This window comes from Ambystoma mexicanum, chromosome 9, assembly GCF_040938575.1.
Source record: "Ambystoma mexicanum isolate Mex_15411 chromosome 9, UKY_AmexF1_1, whole genome shotgun sequence".
NCBI classification, from domain to species: Eukaryota; Metazoa; Chordata; class Amphibia; order Caudata; family Ambystomatidae; genus Ambystoma; species Ambystoma mexicanum.
The window spans coordinates 910,627,847-910,648,648 of record NC_090931.1 but is presented as its reverse complement, the minus strand read 5'-3'; the positions used below and the strand labels follow the sequence as shown (position 1 = coordinate 910,648,648).

At 47.1% G+C, this 20,802-nt stretch overlaps 1 protein-coding gene across 5 annotated transcripts in view; it reads left to right on the top strand.

Annotated features, from left to right (window-relative positions):
- COL18A1 (collagen type XVIII alpha 1 chain) overlaps window positions 1-20,802 on the top strand; it is a 448,272-nt gene that overhangs the window by 377,072 nt on the left and 50,398 nt on the right. For 4 of the 5 annotated variants that reach the window (XM_069616076.1, XM_069616073.1, XM_069616072.1 and 1 more), the window contains 8 exons: window positions 7,034-7,069; window positions 8,005-8,079; window positions 9,833-9,862; window positions 12,840-12,866; window positions 14,624-14,686; window positions 16,769-16,843; window positions 18,261-18,296; window positions 20,351-20,404. In XM_069616076.1, coding sequence (XP_069472177.1) covers window positions 7,034-7,069; window positions 8,005-8,079; window positions 9,833-9,862; window positions 12,840-12,866; window positions 14,624-14,686; window positions 16,769-16,843; window positions 18,261-18,296; window positions 20,351-20,404 — 396 coding nt within the window. The remainder of the gene's footprint in view (window positions 1-7,033; window positions 7,070-8,004; window positions 8,080-9,832; window positions 9,863-12,839; window positions 12,867-14,623; window positions 14,687-16,768; window positions 16,844-18,260; window positions 18,297-20,350; window positions 20,405-20,802) is intronic. The other variant, XM_069616074.1, reaches the window with a different exon arrangement.

Below are 20,802 nucleotides of genomic sequence, written 5' to 3'. Positions count from 1 at the left end.
GGTAATTCCCCATTCACCATTTGCCCTTCCCCATTCCCATTTTGCCCCATAGGGCATAATGGGGATGGGGAAGGCGCTAATTACGGCACCGTAAATTACGGTTGCCGTAATTAGCTCCAAGGTCCCTTAGCGGGTTGGATTTTAACTCCTGCAAAAAGCAGGCGTTAAAGCCTCCAACCCGCTAAGGGACCTTGTAATCAGGCGCTAATGGTTTAACGGCGCCAACGCTCTTTACGGCGCCATTAAACCATTAGCGCCAGGGTCGTAATGAGGCCCCATGTTTTATTTTTTAAATACTGTATACTGTATGCTGTAACTACTACACAATTTAGAAATACCTCCAGAAAACAGTTAGGTATCTATTTACGTATTTATATATAGGAGGAGCAATGCTCTTTTGATCACTAAATAACGTACAATAGATAAAAAATCAGATGTGTTGGGAAGCTTTGAGCTTCTTACAATGGGGAAAGTTTGAGGGACATTCTGACCAGGTTGTGGAGGGAAGTAAATGTAACAGTCACCGTAGAAAATACATAAATGGACATACATAGATTAAGGACAATGAACATCAGCTAATTTTAAATGTATGTTGCGGTACGGCCAGCTGTGCTCGGGATGTGACCATGATGGGTGAAGTGCTAGTGTGGAGGCAGAGGAAGTGAGGGACAGAGGCAGGTTAGAGGCGAGGGAAACATGTTAGCTAGCTGGCAGATGAGAGGTAGGTTAAGAGGATAACTCATAGGCGAGGAGGTAGGCTTTACATTTGGTTTTGAACAAATCTGTGTGGACTGTTTCTCAGATGTCCGGGGGAAGAGAATTCGATGCAAGTGGAACAAGAAGAGAGAAGGAGCGGAAGCGTGAGTAAGCACAGGGAGGGCGAGGAGCCACAAGGATAGTCAAGAAGGCAGCGCAGAGATTACAAGAAGGCTTGTAGAGTTTGATAGATGAGGGTACAGTGGTGCCTTACCATGGAGAGATTTGGGAACCAAGGGGAGACATTTAAATCTGGCCATGTTTTGCATCATCAGCCATTCAGCTGGTGACGGCATGAAGAAGAAGGTGTGAAGTGAGGGAGTTCAAAGAGAGTCCTGGTAGCGAAGTTAATGATCTTGTTGAGAGGACAGAAAGCATAGTTGAGGAGACCAAAGAGGATGCTGGCACAGTGGTCCAGTTTAGAGAAGACAAGAGTGGTTAAGAGATGCTTGCCAATGTTGAAAGGAAGCAGGTGCCTGATTTCCCTAACATTTAGGAGGTAAAGGCGAGTTGCTGTTCCAGTTTTGGAGAGGAAAGTAGAGAAGGTGTCAGAAGGATCATAGATTAAAACAAGGTTTCTAGCTGAAGAAGAGTAGGGGAGAGTGTCAGGTGGGAACAGGATAGGCAGAGGAAGAGATGAGAGAGAGCCTTTGACCGGGGAGAAGAGAACCTCTGATTTGGTAGAGTGTAATATCAGAGAGTGCAACACCATCCAATGTTGAATGGCAGAGAGACAGTTGGACATGTTGATATGGAGATCAGAGGAGAATTCAGGCAAAGAGAAGATTTGGGTGTCTTCCGTGAAGAAATGGTACAAGAACCCAAAGGCGGTGATTAGTGCCCCAAGAGCAGAGGTGTACAGAGCCTTGTGCAACACCAACAGTGAGAGGAGTGAGTTGAGAGGCGCTGTTGCTCCAGGTGACAGAGAATTGGCGATGTGCAAAGTAGGATTCAGTCCAGGCAAGGGCTTGATCACGAATCCCAAGAAGAAAGAGAGTATTAAGGAGATCATAGTGATTGACAGTGTCAAGGCAGCGGACAGGTCAAGAAGAATTACTATGGAGGTAGATTGGAGTGCTTAGCAGAGGTGATGAAGTTGGACACATTCATGAGAGCAGTGTCTGTAGAGTGACAGGAGCGGAAACCTGCTTGTAATGAGTCTCGAAGTTTGTGAATGTCTATGAAATTGGTAAGACGGTTGAACACAACCCTTTAAAGCACTTTATTTACTGATAAAAGGTGCAAATAATATATTTGTTCTCCCTGTTTTCCCATTAAATGATGTGCTGGTACATCTCCTTCACTTTTAGGTAAACAAGATATTGGGGGGGCAAAAGGGGACACGAATGTGAGCATCTATTATGTAAACCTTTGTGAACACGTTTACATGGAAAACAGATGATTGAGGTATTTCTGAAGTCTGACATGCAGTATTTCAGAAACACTGCACTTCTTTCAGTATGGATGTTCCCCCCCTAGTGGCAATAAGTCATCATACTCCATGCAGAGTGCTTGTGATACCCTATGGGGTAATGGTAATTATTGCACCCAGTATTGTCGATGGGAAGTATGAAAAACTCTTAATGAGCTGCAAGGACTTTTACAAGCCCTTGTAGGTCATCTGATACTGATTTTCCACGTATGAGTATTGTTTTGTTTACTTTGTTCCTCACTAGTTAGATTGGATGACCCCAAGATTTGTGAACATTAAGTGGCAGGGAAATTCGATGGTTCCAAGTAGCCGCAGTCTACTAATAATGAGCTCCTCTTCTCTTCCCTATGAGGGTCAGTAGTCACAGTCCACCTCAACCTTAAGCAGACCTTTTAATACCTCCTTCTCCAAAAGGCGAATGGAGGGTGCACATTGTGATTACATGGTGGAGACTTGCTCTCGCCGCCAGTTAGTTATGATCATGCAATACCTGCGGATTTGATGCACAGAGCTTGGGGCGGAGTGTAAAGTCTGCTTCACCTTCCCAGCCCCTCCACGCACCAGATCCAAATGCATCATGGCCCGCATTGAATTTGTATGCGGGTTGAGATGCAGGATCCTCTATGGACCATATCTTTTTGCACCGGCAAAAAGTAGGGAGAATCCATAGAGTTCATGTTAATCCCATCCGCAATGTATGTGCATAGCAAGCAGAATTAACATGTATTTTTGACTCAGTTTAAAACCGCACGGCAGCCCGGCACTGCCTGGATTCTATGCAGGAATTACACCCATTCACAAAAACAATGAAAATGTCATATGCGAATATGAATTTGAAAGCGATGGCGCGCCACTTTGTGCTATGTGGTGGAGCATCAACATTAATTGGCGTACATTGGAAAGGAACACCCCCAGCACTCATCTGCTTTATGTTCTGGGGGGCTGGGGGGCGACCATCCCGACTCTCATCAGCAGGAAAGGAAACACGGCCATGTCAGTATTCATTGGCCTATCCGCTCCAGAGAAGATGATATACCTATGCCCGTCAGCCTTGCATAAGAAGGGGCAGAGCAACACCCACCAGTCACACCTGAGCGATGGATACCCCCAAGCCCCCAGCAGCCTTATACAGTAGTTAACACCTCAGGACTCACCTAGAACATGATGCCACAGCACTCGTTGAGTTGTACATGCGCAGGAAGCGTCCGCCCCCTTCCATCAGGCTCTACGTGACATCCCAACACTCTTCATCCCTAAACGATCAGGGAATGCTCCTCCACTGCACATGAGAAGAAACATCCCGTTACACTCTGGTCTTAATGGAGAAGAGGAAAATCCCAAGACTTGCCGGCCCTGCACGGGAAAGGAAGATCAAAGCATTCATAAACTTTACATGTCAAGGTGTCAACACTCACCAGGCATGCATGAAAAAGAACAAGCGTCCTCATATATTCCTACATCCGAGTAATGTGCCAGCCCCGAGCAGCCTTACATGAATGTACGACACCCCAGGCCGGTTTATCTTGAATGAGGAAATAATGGCCCTCAATAGAAGTTTGCCGGTCCGGAAACAACGGTGCTGGTAAGCTTACCGGCACCGTTGTTTCCAGATCGGCAAACTACGAGTCTGCTAGCGGGTGCCGTTCCGCCGGCCAAGTCTGACCCTGGCAGGCAGAATAGCACCCGCCAGCATATTTTCATGGAGGCACCATTATTAACAGTGCTGGTGCTTCCATGGTTCCCCATTCCCGTGGAGTCCACGGGAATGGGGATCAACATTTTACCGGCGCCTAACTTACCAGACCGCCGGGGCTGTAATGCCCCGGTTATTCCGACAAGTCAGGCACCGGTAAATCATTACGAATCCGCTGGTTTTTCCGACACGGTTTCCGTCGGACTTGTAATGAGGGCCAATGTTTTGAATGAACCATAATTACACGAGAGGGGAATGTCCCCAATACTCATTAGCTTCACATGCAAAAGTAATTAACAGATGTTCACCAAACTTGCAGGTGGAACCAAATACCAGACCTTACTTGACATGTGACCAGTGAATAGTAAACATACTTGACTGCTCACCTTCCTTATGTGAAAAAGGAAAACCCCAAACATTCAGACCTTACACAAGAAGGGAATGCCCCAACACACACCTCTTTGCATAATAAGAGAATCCCCCAGAATGCACCAGCCTCAATGCCACAAGCGCGGGAAGGGAACCCCCCAATACAAATAAAGCGTATGTGAGAAAGGAATGCCCTAGAGCATAGCACCTTAAATGTGAAAGAAATGCCCCAATACTCGCCAAATGTGCACAAGAATGGAATGCCTGAAAAATACACCAAACATTTACAAGGTGAAACTGCGTCTTGGCAAAGCGACCTTATCGGAGAAGCGAGCATGTGTCGTCTGTTCTTGAGATGGAAATGCTGTGAGGCACCCCAAATTTACAAGAGAAGAAACACACTAAATTTACACTAGAAGGCAGTGCACAACCGAAATGAATCTTAAAAGTCACAGGAATAAGAAAAGACACTCTGGTCAAACAAGAAAAGGGACTATCGCAGGGATCTGCAACTTTTGGCTCTCCAGATGTTTAGAACTAGAACTCCCAGCAGCCCCAGCCATCATTGTGAATTGTCAGGGCTCATGGGAGTCCTAGTCCAAAACAACTGGAGAGATGCAGCTTGCAGACCCATGGACGAAACCTATAGACACTCATTTTAGGAAGGGAATGTTCCGGCCTGCACCCGCGCAGCAACTTTACATCCTATGTAATGCCTTGTCACATGACAAGAGAATGCACTCAAGAACCTTACACATGAACGTTCTGATGTAGCACACTCCAAACATATGTTAGCAAAGAATGCTAAGCACACACCTAATTTACATCAGCAATGAATGCATTTGCGCATATTAACCCCACATTGGAAGTCAATACCACAGCATAAACTATATCTCAAAGCACTTTGACTATGATGGAGTTACATTTGTTCATGAAAAAGAGCAAAACTCCATGATTAGGAAAATGGATTCCATAATCAGCATTTCCTCAGAGCCATAAAAGGTATGGGTGTTGAGGGTAAGGGATAGAAGGGGGCCGAGAATGGTGGGGCATAAGGGTGCATGGTGGGAACCCCCATAAAGAAATACAAATGTTTAACTTCTGTATAGATCCAACCACTAGCCAAGGTGTAGTTCCAGAGAGCTCTATTTTCCAGCACTTCTTTTAGTATACTTCTAGAGCCCCACTACAAACCAACTTCTATGCATTTCCTCAAAGCTCTGCCAAGACTCCTTTTAAACCCCACAGCAATCATTTCCAACAGTGCATGGCCAGATAAGTCCCACTTACTATGAACTTGTGGCCAGCCCCTTATAAACTCCTACTTGCACCACCTCCCATTGGCGTAGTGTCAGAGAACGACACTCCCATTCCGCCATAGAGCATTTTGTACCATGGACTGCCAGATAGCTCCTCTCCCAGCCTACCTCTCACAGCACTATTGCAATCCACTGCCAGAGATGTCTGTCCCAGCCCTCTACCGGGGCAAAGTGTAATGCCAGATAGTCTTATTCCAACACCTCCTTTGGGATCAGACAGTGCACTCCCAGAGAGCATCCATACAGCCCACGCTCAAAGCACATTTCAAGAAACAACGCCATAGCTCCCATCTAACCCCACCTCAAACATAACTCCCATCGAACCCCACCTCAAACATAGCTCCCATCAAACTCCACCTCAAACATAGATCCCATCAAACCCTGCTTCACACATAGTTCCCATCTAACCCCACCTCAAACATAGCTCTCATCAAACCCCACCTGAAACATAGCTCCCATCGAACCCCACCTCAAACATAGCTTCCGTCGAACCCCACCACAAACATAGCTCCCATCGAACCTCACCTCAAACATAGCTCCCATCGAACCCCACCTCAAACATAGCTCCCATTAAACTCCACCTCAAACATAGCTCTCATCAAACTCCACCTCAAACATAGCTCCCATCTAACCCCACCTCAAACATAGCTCCCATCAAACCCCACCTCAAACATAGCTCCCATCTAACCCCACCTCAAACATAGCTCCCATCTAACCCCACCTCAAACATAGCTCCCACCAAACCCCACCTCAAACATAGCTCCCACCAAACCCCACCTCAAACATAGCTCCCACCAAACCCCACCTCAAACATAGCTTCCATCAAACCCCACCTCAAACATAGATCCAATCAAACCTCACCACTAGGGATTAGCCACAGTGCACTGTCAACGCTCTCATCCAACCCTTTGCCAAAACACTCCCATGATGCCCTGCCCAGAGCTCCCATGCAGCCCAAGAGCAAAGCAGTCATGAAGAGGCATTGTCGGAGATGCCATTGAATCCAGCAATGCAATGTACTATCACACAGAATGTCACTTGAAACTCTTGGTTTGCAGACATTAGCCCTCATTAGGAGTGAGCCAGTCTAGAATTAAGGTGCCGGTAGCAATGTTACCAGCACCTTTTCTGGACAGGTTCACTCAGTGTTTGCTGCTACGGGCTGTGAACTACCAGCAGGCCTGACCTGCGGTAGATCAGACTCATACCGGCAGATAATTCCCTGAAGCACCGGTGTCATTAACAATGGTGCCGGTGCTTCAGTGTTCCCATTCCCATGGAATCCTATGGGACTCCACGGGAATGGGAACTTACCGTTTCACCACAGAAGCGGTAAGCCAAGGTTGCTGGTAGGTCACTGGGACTACCGCCAACCTTGTAATGAGGGAAATAGTCTATCTCTCTTGAATTGGTCTTTGCATTGTCAATTGTTCGGTTTGCTCATTATTTCATTTTTTGTCATAGGGTGAAAAGGGTGACAAAGGAGACCAGGGTGAGCGGGTAAGTACTACTTGCATTCGATTACCGAACCGATGAATAGAATGGCAGGAAGTGCAGTATCATCTCTCTGAAGTCGTTTCACAGCTGTGTGGTTGCATTCTATGAAACCCAAGCATGCATTTGCCCTGGAGAACTTCATCTGGCAGATTTAATATTATAATTCTAGTTCCTTGGACACAAGAGAGGGGTGTTCAGCCAATGAGCGCTATCGGGGACTAGGCCTATCTATTGCCCCTCTACTAAAACATGAGTCTATGTGGATCCTTAGACACGTTGTGAAAGTATTAGCTAGCATAGACAACTGGAAAAGGAGTACTGCACCTCCCTTTGAGAAGGGGGGCAACATGTGGGAATTGGCCGGCGAGAATTCTACCACTGAACCACCAATGCTGGGAATTTCTAGTGATGAGTACTAATACCCCTCTCAACTTCCTGAGTAGATGCTATTTTCTGAACTTAGCGTGGGTACTCGTGGGATTTGTCTCAACTTTTTCAGAGCACAGGTGGGATTTCCCCAGTCTTCGTAAATGTATATGTAAATATTTTGCAGGTATAGGTGGAGGTTTTATGCTGTTTGTCTAGACTCTGGGATTCTTGGGTGATAATGACGGCTTTGGTCACTGCGGGTAAACGGCTGGCAATGACTTTCTTGTTTATGCCCATAGAGGGAGGTAAATGGCAAGAGTATGTTTGGTGAGGGTGGGAGGTACGGAAGGGTGACCACTTAAAAAAAAAAGAAGAAATTCTGCCACCAGGGCAAACTGGAGCTCTAATTCTCACATACATCGTTGTGTGGGTGAGCCAGGATTAATAGTTGTAGCCCCACTACACTGACACTTTCCTTCCTGATCAAAATACTTACAAATGGAGGTCCTTTTAGAGAAGCCGTTGCACTTGAATGTTTTATATGATGGTATGTTTGCCTTTCCTCGCAGGGAGAACCTGGGCGTGATGGTGTTGGAATACCCGGTCCCCCCGGGCCCCCAGGAAAGATCATCCACGTCAATGAGGTAAGGTTTCTCAGCCCCGTTGACTCAGAACTGGTCAGACACGCCTGTTCTTGATGCAACCGCCTTGCTTATAGAGACATTCATGCCAGGAGAGCATGGCATGACCCAGGAGATTATACGGGGGAGGGTGACGTGCCAACCTCGTCAGCGTTCCCTCAGATTCCTTTTGTACGGTCCCATATAGAGGAGGAAGAGTTTTTGCTAAGGGTGGGTAAAGTGATTGAATACAAAAGGACGGCGAGAGAGCTGGCTCAAAGAGGAAGGGAGGAAGAGGAAAAGAAGTGGGCAAACCAAGCAAGTGTCAGCACTTTATGGAGGATTTTGGGCATATGTCTGATTATTCAGCACCACAAACAGTAGGAAATCCACAAATTGTGGCTCTAACCAAAATCAGTATGGGATGTGAATGCTCTTTTTATTCTACACAAACTCTTAAGACCCTTTTGGTAAGTATATTAGGGTGATTCCCTTTGGGTGGATCTGGTTGGTGCCCGAGTCCTGCACATCCTCAGACTGCCAGCCTAGCACGCTGTCTGGTCGCTTGTCCCAATGCTTCCCTTTCGGACTATGGGCCTCATTACGACCCTGGCGCTAAGTGTTTAACGGCGCCGTAAAAGGCTGCGGCGCCGTTAAACACTTATCGCCTTACTACGAGGTCCCTTTGCGGGACCCGACCTTAACGGCTGGTCTACACCAGCCGTTAAAGTAGGGACCCGCAAAGGGACCCTGGTGCTAAGTACGGTACCGCAATTTGCGGTACCGTATTTAGCACCTTCACCATTCCCATAGAGCCCTATGGGGCGAAAATGGAAATGGGGAAGGGCCACGGTTCAATGGGGAATTACCGCCCCGCCAACCTTGGAATGGGTTGGTCATTCCCCATTGAACCATGGCGGACCCGTTACAACACCGGCACCAACCATGGTGCTAATAGCGCCATGGTTTAGCGCCGGTGTTGTAATGAGGGCCTATATCTTTGACAAGTCATTATGGCGAGTTCCAGGCTGCACCAAAATCTGACACCTGGTACCACATAAGCGAGTTTTCATTGTCCAAGTTGTGTTGAAGCTGGCTGATCCAGGCCAGCCTGCATAGTCTTGCCGCAACATTTGCGGGACAGCTCCGGGGTGATCAAGTGTGGGTTATCTGTGTTCCAAAGTTATGGAATTTCTGTGACAGCTTGTCGGAAGTTGTGTCTTCAGGGAGGCACCATCCCCTCCCTGCCCACTCTCCCAATCCTCCTCAGTTGATAGACAACCATATCTCTTTTCAAACCTCATTTCCTTCTTTGCCACCATTTTGCAAGGCCGGAAACTAGGGATTCTATTAATTCCCGCCTTCTGTGACTGTGTCTTCCTGTTTGTCTTCTTTCTGTGTCCTTTCCTTCGGTGCTTCCGTGTGGATCAGTCTACCACTAGCAAGACAAGCTTCCTGCAAAGTCTGTGGCCCCTGTCCCCGCCCGCTGTGTTCACTGGAGCGTGGACAGGGGCAGTGTTCCGGGTCGCCTGAGGCCTCACGCTTTTTCATGTTTGCTAATTTACGGTTTTTATTCTTGACACAAGATAGCCTAAGGTTGTTATGAGTTGGTACTTTAAGGTAGCCCTGCGCCATGGGTGAGTGTATTTTTCTGGCAGGTGCCATCTTAGTTATTATTGCACACGGGTTGGCTTACTGATAGCAGCCAAGTGGCTGAAGTCATTTGGAAGGAACTTAGTGGCTGCCAGTAGGTCAACTAAATATGTTTTACTTTCAGGAATCGGGTGTACTTTTACCGGGTCACAACGTAAGTACATTGGTGACTCGTCAATGGGATGATGTTGCATGTTGCAGTTAAGCATGACATTCCTAGGGAAGGGTGGTCCGAGCATGACATTTACAAGGAAGAATGAGCGGAGCATGGCTTTTCCAGAGTAGGAGAAATAGAGCATGGCATGTCCCAGGACAAGGAGAGCTGAGCATTGCATGCCCAGGGAATAGTCAAGTCTGGCATTGCATTTCCAGGGCAGGATGAGCTGAGAATGTCTTTTCCAGAGTAGGAAGTATAGAGCATGACATGACCCAGGACAAGGAGAGCTGAGCATTGCATGCCCAGGGAATAGTCAAGTGTGGCATTGCATTTCCAGGGCAGGATGAGCTGAGCATGGCTTTTCCAGAGTAGGAGAAATAGAGCATGGCATGTCCCAGGACAAGGAGAGCTGAGCATTGCATGCCCAGGGAATAGTCAAGTCTGGCATTGCATTTCCAGGGCAGGATGAGCTGAGAATGTCTTTTCCAGAGTAGGAAGTATAGAGCATGACATGACCCAGGACAAGGAGAGCTGAGCATTGCATGCCCAGGGAATAGTCAAGTGTGGCATTGCATTTCAAGGGCAGGATGAGCTGAGAATGGCTTTTCCAGAGTAGCAAGAATAGAGCGTGGCATGTCCCAGGACAAGGAGAGCTGAGCATTGCATTCCCAGGGAATAGTCAAGTGTGGCATTGCATTTCCATGGCAGGATGAGCTGAGAATGGCTTTTCCAGAGTAGGAAGTATAGAGCATGGCATACCCAGGACAAAGAGAGCTGAGCATTGCATGCCCAGGGAATAGTCAAGTGTGGCATTGCATTTCCAGGACAGGATGAGCTGAGCATGGCTTTTCCAGAGTAGGACAAATAGAGTGTGACATGCCCCAGGACAAGGAGAGCTGAGCATCGCATTCCCAGGCAAGGGTGAGGGGCAGGATGAGATGATCCTCACATTCCTAAGGCAAAATGAGCAGGGCACACCATTCTCAGGGGAGGGTGAGCTGGGGATAGCATTCCTAAGGCAAGGCAAGCAGAGCATTACATGTCCAGGGTGGGACGAACACAGCATGGCATTATCGGCATACTCAGGGAAGCATGAGCTGAGCAATGCATTCCCAGGTAATAGTCAAGTGTGGCATTGAATGTCCATGGCAGGATAAGATGAGCATGGCTTTTCCAGAGTAGGAATAGAGCATAGCATGCCCCAGGACAAGTAGAGCATTTCCAGGCAATGGTCAAAAGCAGAGTGAGCGGATAATCACATCCCTAAGGCAAAATTAGCATAACACAACATTCTCACTGATGGGTAAGCTGGGAATGGCATTCCTATGGCAAGACAAGCATTGCATGTCCAGGGTGCGGTAAGCATAGCATTCCCAGGGAATAATTAAGTGTGGCATTGCATTTCCAGGGCAGGATGTGCTGAGCATGGCTTTTCCAGAGTAGGAAGTATAGAGCATGGTCTGACCCAGGACAAGGAGAGCTGAGCATTGCATGCCTAGGGAATAGTCAAGTGTGGCATTGCATTTCCTGGGCAGGATGAGCTGAGCATCGCATTTCCAGGCAAAAGTGAGAGGCAGAATAAGCTGATACTTGCATTCCTAAAACAGAATGAGCAGAGCACAGAATTCTCAGGGAAGGGAGAGCTAACAATAGCATTCCTATGGCAAGGAAAGCAGAGCATTGCATGGCCAGGATGCGGTGAACATAGCATGCCGTTATCGTATTCTCAAGGAAGCATGAGCTCAGCATAACATTCCCAGGGAATAATCAAGTGCGGCATTGCATTTTCCAGGGCAGGATGAGGTGAGATATTCCATATTATTCCCAAGAAAGGATGAACTGAGAATAGCATTATCTGGGCATAATGAGGTAAAGATGGCATTCCCAGGGCTGGATTAATTAAACATAGTATTCCCATATAAGGATAAGCTGATCATGGTATTTGCCCAAACTCTGAGCGTGGCAAGCCGAGAAGAATGGCATTCCCAGAGCGGAGTAAGCTAAGAATGGCATTCCCATATCTTAGTGGGCTAAGATGACATTCCAAGAGTAATGCAGAGCTGTGCATTGCAGTTCAAGGAAAGGAGTCAAGCATTGCATTTTGAGGGCAGAACCAAGAGCAATTTCCTCAGGAGTCAGTGATGGCATTAACAGGACTGATTGCTGACAAAAGCATTCGAAGGGCACATTGAGATGCCTTTGCTGCATTGCAATAGTGGTGCGAGATGAGCATGGCATTTCTGGGGCAAATGGATCTGAGCATGACATTCATGTTGCAAAAAGAACTGAAAATGCCCTTTAGAAGCGGAGTGTGGCATTCGCACGACAGTGCAGAGCATAGCGTCCTAAGGGCACAGTAAGGAAATGTTCCCAGGACACAATTAAATAATCATAGTATTCCCATGGCACGTGCAAGTGTGCAGGATAAGAGTGTGGCATTCCAAAAGTCAAACAAACCGAGCATGGCATTCAGTGCGTGCATTGTTAGGGGCATTTCAATTGCAGAGCCCTTTGTGAAAAACATGGTGTTCCAGAGTACACAGAGCTGCACATGGCATCCAACGGTGCAGTGAGCTGAGCATGGGATAGGGTGCAAGTTACATTTTCAGGGTGGCACCCTGGGCACAAGCCAAGCCTGGCATCCTGGTCATACGCAAGTTGGGCACCCCTTCACAACATGGACAAGGAGGGCACCATTCTGCAAATGGTTCTTCTTTTGCCTGCACCCATCTTTTGTAAGACAGGGGAATGCCATTGTGGAATGGTGCCCTCGTGGTCTATGTGGTGAAGAAGAAGCATTTATTGGAGGGACCCTGTCAGCTGCCTGCACGTGAGAAAGTTGTGTGGAATGTAATCTCGCCTTTTCTCCCTTTGTGGCTGTGTGAGGTCACTGCCCAGTTCCGCTCTTCTATATACTCACAAGGTCAAATGTTCATGTTCTAGACGCTGATGTGTTTTTTCTTCTTCCCTGCAGGGCAGGCAGGGAGAGGCCGGATTCCCGGTAAGTAAAGTGGTGCGCCACAGTTGGGAGTGCTGTTAGCGCCGTTGACCAACTGCATGTTGTGCTGCCTCCTAGACACCAGTGTTGTGCTGGTTTTATGTGATCGTGTCGAGGTTTCCTTCCAGAAGTAGATTTCTTCTAACTCGTTTTGAATGGGTAATTTTGCCAAAAATATATGTATGCAGGGGTTGGCGGGACCCTCGCAGGCAAAATCCCTTGGAAGAAACTTAATGAAATGTGCTTTTAAAAAAAATGCTGCGGCAAAATCTCCCATTCCCGTTGCCGTGAGGTGTATGGCACTGGTGTGCTGGTGGCGCAGGAGTAAATCTTTACATTGTGGAGGATGATTAGCGATTGCACTGATGGGTGGCGTGAAGGAGTGAGCTTTTATTACAAAGTGTACGGTGACGGAGAATGTGTTATTACTTGCATTGTGCGGTGTGTGTGGACTAATGTGTGCATATGCAAGAGTTTAGTGGTTTTGAGGTATGTTATTTGCCACTACCGCCTGATTTCGAGACGTGATGTGTATTGCTTGTGTGCACACATTTTGGAGGATATGTGATTATATATGTATGTGTGGGGTGTTGTAACTTTGATGGCTAATGTGGGAGATGGACATGTTAATGCATGAATGCCTGTGTGGTACAGTAGAGATGAACACCAAACCAGTGGCTTAAATAGAGCCATGCATTAGTCCTTTGGTGTTTTAGGTGTGCTGTGTTGCTCTGTTACTTGTTGTCCATGAAGGGAATGATAATAACTCTTGTCTTTCTCACTAGTCTTGGTGTAGAGGGAGTTGGTTGGTGTAGCACAGTGGGGAAAGAGCTAGAGGTGTCATTATTGTGGTGTAGGCTGTTTAGGAATGTTGTGGGAATGGGCCTTTTGTTAGGGAAGAGTTCTCTTGTAGGCAACTTTCCCTCCATATTCTAAGGACCCCCAAACTTTGTGCTGATGTTTTTGACCCTGTCCTGAAGTTTTACCGAGAAGTGAAGCCATAAGCTTCACTCCCCTGGCCTTTTTGCGCTCATTTGCCACGGGGAAACTGACCCGTTTTTCAGTATTATGTTTCCCTTTTGGTTTTTACTTGTGACCTGTTTGGGTATGTATGTGGTCACAGAAATATTTATCAGACTTGTGTTTTAAGTGAATGATTGAGGTGGTAGTATGTTTGTGTTCTGTGAAGAGAGATTTGTGCCTCATTACAAGGTCAGCATTAACCCGACAGTGCTACCATCGGGGTACCGCCGACCTCGTAACACCGTTCCACCGCCTGAGATCCCGGTTCCACCGGGACATTACCGGTGGCTCGGGATGTCAGGGGCGGAACCTGTAAGTCCCCATTCCCGTGGAGTCCCATAGGGGACACAGAAGCACCAGCACCATTGCTAACACTGCCAGTGTGAAAATGATGCCTGCAGGGGCTGGTGCTTCTGTGAAAATGATGCCTGCAGGGGCCGGTACTTCTGTGAAAATTATGCCTGCATGGGGCGGGTCCCTGCAGGCATTCTCGTAGTCTGATGGTCCTGAAAGGGTGCCGGTACGCTGCTACCGGCACCCTTATTTCTGGACCGCCATAGTATTATGCCAGTGCCTTTCATGAAGAGCGAATATGTTACTATGTTGCTGTCTAGTGTGTAGAAGATGGGGAGACATTATTTCATGGCTGTCTTCTGTGAAAAGGGGATGTCTTCTACTGGTGTTATTGTGGTTGATATGCACTGCTATTGATCATTGTTTTTACATTTTCCACGCAGGGCCCGATGGGTCCTAAGGGAGACCATGGACCCCCAGGCTTGTCTGGATCTCCAGGGGCAAAGGTTAGAGCTGTCTGACTGTTAATGATCGCTACCCATGCCAACCCTGCCCACCTTGATTAGAAGTGTTGTCTTTGCAGATATATTTACTTAACAAATGAATGTTAGTATATCTGTTTTTACATTTTGTGCAATATTGTGACCCCCTACTTCGCTAGGGTGTACAACATGCGTTAGTCTTGCTTTGTTTTTTATTTATTTATTTATTACATTTCTAAAGCGCAAAGGACCCGGATCTTGGGTGTCTGTGGCAGACAGTGAACAGATGGCAGCATTAGCATTCGCTTCTGGGATTTGAAGGATATTGGGAAAAATCGGAGCAGGCCCTCAGATGGACCGGATGCCACACAGGGCCTGATTGCCTTGTGGAATACTCATGTTATCCACCTGGCAATCACCACTTTGGAAACCTCTAGGCTTCATTTATCATTGTGACACCAAGAGCCTATTACTCGCAGTCGTGCAAGCGGCCTATAACTTTGGGGTACACCTACACTCACCGTAGCACACATCCTCAGGCGCAGACGCTTGCTGCCTCCATTTCCCCACTCAAGTTGCATCCTCATGTGAGGAACAGGGAGAATATGGATGCGGGCCCTCAGACCCCCTTCCCAGAGCCTCAGGAATAAGAGCCAGTGGTTGCTGATGGCCTTTCCTCCTGACTGCCTCGGACATGCCACCTAAACTGCCTTTGATATCTCTTGCGCACCTTCTCGTCTAGTTACCACATTTCAGGATACATAGGATATCCCCTGAGGCTCGGGGCTTTCATCAGCCTTAGAACCCCAGCCAAATATGCTTCAACCCATGGAAATAGGGTATGGGAAGAAAATATAAACTCAGCTGCCTCTTCTTTCAATGTCAGGTACTAAGAGGACATTTTCTGTCTCTTTTCTTGGCTTAGCCCCTCCTATCTGATCCAATTCCCAGGCCTCCCTCAATACTAGCAATCACTTGCTCACCTCCCCCTAGAAGCTTAAAAGTGTTGGAGACTCAGCAAAGGGGGTGGCTGAGGAATCAAAGAGCCTAGACACCCTTGAGGTACTTTGCTCTAACTGAGCTCTTACAACATGTTTTTTTTTTCTCAGCCTTTGGCTTACTTGTTACAAAGTTGAACAACTACAGAACATCTTGGATTGAATTCCAAGAAAATAAGTTTATTAGTACACTAACTAGCTCTCTAACTGCCTGACTCCCCAGGAACGACTAGTTACAAATATCTTAAGTTCTCTAAATATTTCCTGTCTCTTGTAGATCCTTGGTGTTAGGAAATATTTTTTTTCTGCTTTCCTCCCATAGACTTCTATGTCTGCTTCCTGACCTGATTTTTGGACCATTTCCGCAAAACCCTCATCCTTTCAGTCATGCAAACGTGCAAGCATTTACGCCACTTTCAGGCTGGAGTAAATGTTTTGGATTCCTATGGAATCAATTGTGAATGCTGCTTGTCATGCGTAAATGGCAGGTGGCATTTACTCCATGAGCTCTGCGAAGAGCAAAAGGTAGAGGTAAAAGAAAAGCGACTTTACACCTACCTGTTGAACTTTATAGTGCAAATGACACAAATTGCATGCAGGGAACCTGTATGCACCTAAGTGCCCTCCAGCCAATTTATGCCCAGGAAGAAAATTACCCCCATTATGTCACACAGCATGCAACTTCATGCATCCATCCAATTTATAATCACCCACCATTTGCGCCTTTTTTTGAGATAATAGCCATTCCGAATTATCCACTGGCTGCTGGATCTGCAGACATCCAACATTAAATACAAAAAAAACACCAAAAAGAATGACTCTTGTGTGCTGGGAACAGCTGATAAATGCGGTTGGGGGTGCAGTAAATTGCCCTGGACAGATCTTTCCCACCTCTACCCGTTGCTTGAACAACATTGTCCTTTCTAACTATATGTGATATAGCATGAGCCCTCCCTTTTACTGTCTTTCATAAAATGCCCCCCCCCTTTCAACGTCTGTAATGCAGCATGCACTAGGCTCCTTCAGTCACCCCCACTGTTATTATGTTAAATGGACTCCCAGATTGTTCTCTGCAGCTAAGTGCCTCCTTTTCTCCCCACTGTTGCAGGGTGAAAAGGGAGAGCCGGCGGCTTACTTCGGCCCTGATGGAAACATCCCATCTTTATCATCCAAAGGAGAAAAGGTGAGACTTTGTTGAGGAAGCAGTTCCTCCGACATTGGCCTGTTTGTTACCATTGCACATGATCGCCTGGCCGCTGATTATGGGGGTGACTACTTGCAGTCTTCAGCGCCTGACTCCCAATGCATGTTATCGAGTGGCCAGTGGTGGCCTTTGTGTTTGTGTGCATTATTTACCATGTCCTCTGGGATCTTTGTTTGGGGTGTCTGGAACCCGTACACAGTGGTGTCCACCTCTTTAGAGTGGAGTATGTGATTGTCTTAATTATTCACTGCACTCACTGTACCACATCCCCCATTAGTTCTCTGCACTCTCTCTCCAGGTGTCTGCTTCGTTATACATTTACCTCTCCCCCAAATGCAGGCCACTCTCCTCACCTTTACTCCTCCACCATTACACAGGACCTCTTTTACCACCATGCTGCCCGCTTGGGCAGATGTTCTTCGCCAGATGTTGTGAGATAGTTCACTCTGCCCATATCCTGCTCATTTCTCCCCTCTTCCGGTTGATCTAGATATGATATGATATGATAGGTTATTTATAACATGCTTATTACCCCGAGGTTTCTAAGCACGGACCCTGTGTTCCTGCTTCCAAGGCGAGCACGTTGCCCCTGAGCTATCCTCACCAGACTATCAGGAGTCTGCAACCTTTGGCTCTCCAGATGTTTTGGACTACAACCCCATCAGCCATACACCACATGGTCAATAGTGGGGGGTCATGGGAGTCCTAGTCCAAAACCTCTAGAGAGCCACACGTTGCAGACCCCTGCTCTAGATGATGTGGTGATGTACCAGACTCTGCTCTAAATACCTCCCCCAGTTTCCTTTCACTCCAGATGTTGAATTATATCCTGCCGTGTCATTGTTTGAATGGTTTCAGATGTTGCGTTACATCTGGTTACACCAAATACCGGAGATGCCCAGACAGTGCTCACAATGCCGGGATACCTTCCTCCTTGGAGAAGTCTGATAGTTATTCTTAAACGTTTGCATGGTACTTTTTAGCATGTTCTTCCCCTGTGGCATACGTGTGGCAATCTATGGTCTACCTTCTCACCCTGGCTAGGTCCCAGCACTGTCCTTCACTGATGGCTCCCCGTGAGGCAGAATCGTGCCTGGGGTTGCTTGTTATGCCACACAGAGATTCCACTGATTGATCTGGACCACAGACAGAGTGGTTTGCAAATGGTTGGTCCTCTCTTGCAATGGCAGAGCCAAACTGTAAATGCTGGAGTAATGCTGCTCATTTCAATTACAGATGTTGTTTTAAGTAATCACCTCCTCCTTTCCACACACACACACCCACGCGCGCGTGCGCGGCCACACACACACACATTTTAGCAGAGCCAGATTGCGATTTTTGTTTTTGAGGCAGCATGTTTAACTTTCTCCCTCTCCACACTCTGTGTTTACTGCAGGGAGATCCAGGACCAAGTGGACCAGTCGGCCCAGCGGTAAGTCATTGGGTCTGATGCCGATTGTTAATGGCAAGATGAGCATTTGATATGTAACTCTCATCCGCCTTGCAAACTGCACACAAGACTAGCGCACTCTGGGGGCCACGCTTATATTGTCTACTCGGCTGGCGTTGCAGGCCACATGCATACAAGGGTTGTGTTTTAGTCCTCTTTAAATTCTTGTGCTTTGATGTGTGCCTATATGTCTATAGTTTACATTTTTCCTCCAAGGACCAAGAGTTGACCCCCTTAGCTCAGGGTTTTCACCTGCATACTCTGCTTCTCCTGCACCCCAGCTTTGACGGCTCCTTTTCCCTTTAAAGAGAGGTGTTGTGCTTCTCTATGTGGCATTGCATAGCATTGGTCCATAGGAAAACATTGGGCACAAGTGGAACACAACCGAGACTTGTGCTGACTCTGCCTTAACTTTGACAGCGCCATTTCCGATAACCACAGACTTTCATTTTGTGCTTAACCGGTTGTATAATAGTGTGCTTTGCCTCAATTCCAAAACCCCTGACCAAAAACACTGCATTGTGAACTCACTTTTCTGGGTATTCAGTGACTTCAGGGGGAGTTACTTCACTTAAGACTCCCTCCCTAAAGTTATCTGCCTGCACTAGACTGCATTTCCTCGCTTGTACCAAGTTATATAAGGAATATATCATTGTATGATGTTGCACGTTGCCACCATGCTGCCCGCTTGGCGGATTTACTTTGTCCCCCCCCTTGGGAGAGTCAGGGACATGCAGAAAAGCCCTGCAACCTGGATGGAGATTGAGCTTCCTGAACCCTAAACTTGGGGTCTAGGAAAATCCTTCTGGCACTTCTCAGGAGCCTAACTACCTCTTGCCCACCCAACCAACCTACTCACCTTTGAATATAGTATCATCTCTACGAAACATACACAGCCACTTACACACACTGCAGCCTTACACATGCAAGCGCTGCCTTTCCCTAAATTAACCAGCTCAGATCCAAAGCTCACTGTACAGCCTGCGAGAACTTTAGTCCAATCACATGCTCCGGCTCCTTCATGACAAGCGCAGCTCACGGTTTCCATGGCTGCCAGTTAGTAGACATTCGTTCTCCCTTATGGATACAAAATATGTCCAAGTGTCACTGCGACAAACAGCGTATGATCATGTCAGCACACAGGACTCTGGTACTTTCCGTATCCACCTATCCACTCCTTCACCTGTGCACCAACCTCCCCTGCTATCTATCCCCACTCACCTTCCCTTGCCAATGCCTTTATCCGAGAACCCTGCAACAAGAAGTCGCCAAAATAGCAGACATGCACACTAAAAGACCATTTTACTCTCCTTTGCAATACATTACAAGCTCTCACTTCAACCACAAATTGCTCAAGTTGTCTAAAACCTATGATTACCACCTCTGCTTAGACTTCCACAGCACTCCCTTCTCACTACCACCGTCCAGGCCTCCCTTGTTTGGGAGATCATTGTATTCTGGCTTGATAATGCTTATTCCATCCAAAGCCAAACTCCTAAGCTCTTTCATCACACTATGCATGGCTCTCTCTTCCAATCTCTTCCTGGAGCAACCTCCAGGACCTTTCGCTTAGCCACAGGGCCGTATACCACACTGGCCCTGACACTCTTGCTGCATGTACTTCAAAGTATCATCCTACAAGAAACTTGCCCGCAGCTTGATTTCCAAGGACAACCCGCTACACCACTTGCAAGCAAGCTCCAAAAACCTGAAAGTCCTCTCATTCTAATCCCTGTCTGAGGGTTAGTCTGCATTTACAAGAAACCTTCATATCTACTTCTTCCAGGTCACTTTCTGAACATACGTTCACCGGGAGCTTTGCGCCTCCTTTATCTGCTTCTCCCCAGTCCTTCTACCCTCCGCCCACATCACCTGATCGCACTCCCAGATTCCCCGTCGTCTTTTGGGCAAGCTCCGAAGAAGATGTACGCCTTGCATGAGCATGTAACAAGTAACCAATAAGCAGGTGGACCAGATGGAAGGTTGTTTTGTGGAGTGGTCTCACGCATTACATTGTCTCTCCTTTTCTTCTCTAGGGTCAACATGGCCGTCATGGACAGAAAGGGGAGATCGGATTTCCCGGAAGACCCGTAAGGAAAATTGAAATTCACTCTCCTCTAGTACTGTTCTGAGCAAACTAAATTATATTATTTCTCTATCCCAGTTTATACTTAAGTGAAACGCCATTCCTCCTCTTAACTAATCCATTCCATCTCTTTTCGAATCCGTTCCATTCAGTTTCCACCTTTCATGCAGTTCATACCTCCAATTGCTCAATTGATGCATCTTTTCACACAATGCATATATCCTTTCCGCAATCTAGTTCTCCTTTCACCCAACCCATTGCTCTTACCAAATGCTTTCCTCCTCTCATCTAGTCCTATCCTATTCTGATCAATTTCCTCATTCCTCTCATCCGAGCCATCTTCCCTGGGATCCAATCTATTCCGTCTAGTCGCCCGCATCCAGTTCCTTATTAGACCATACA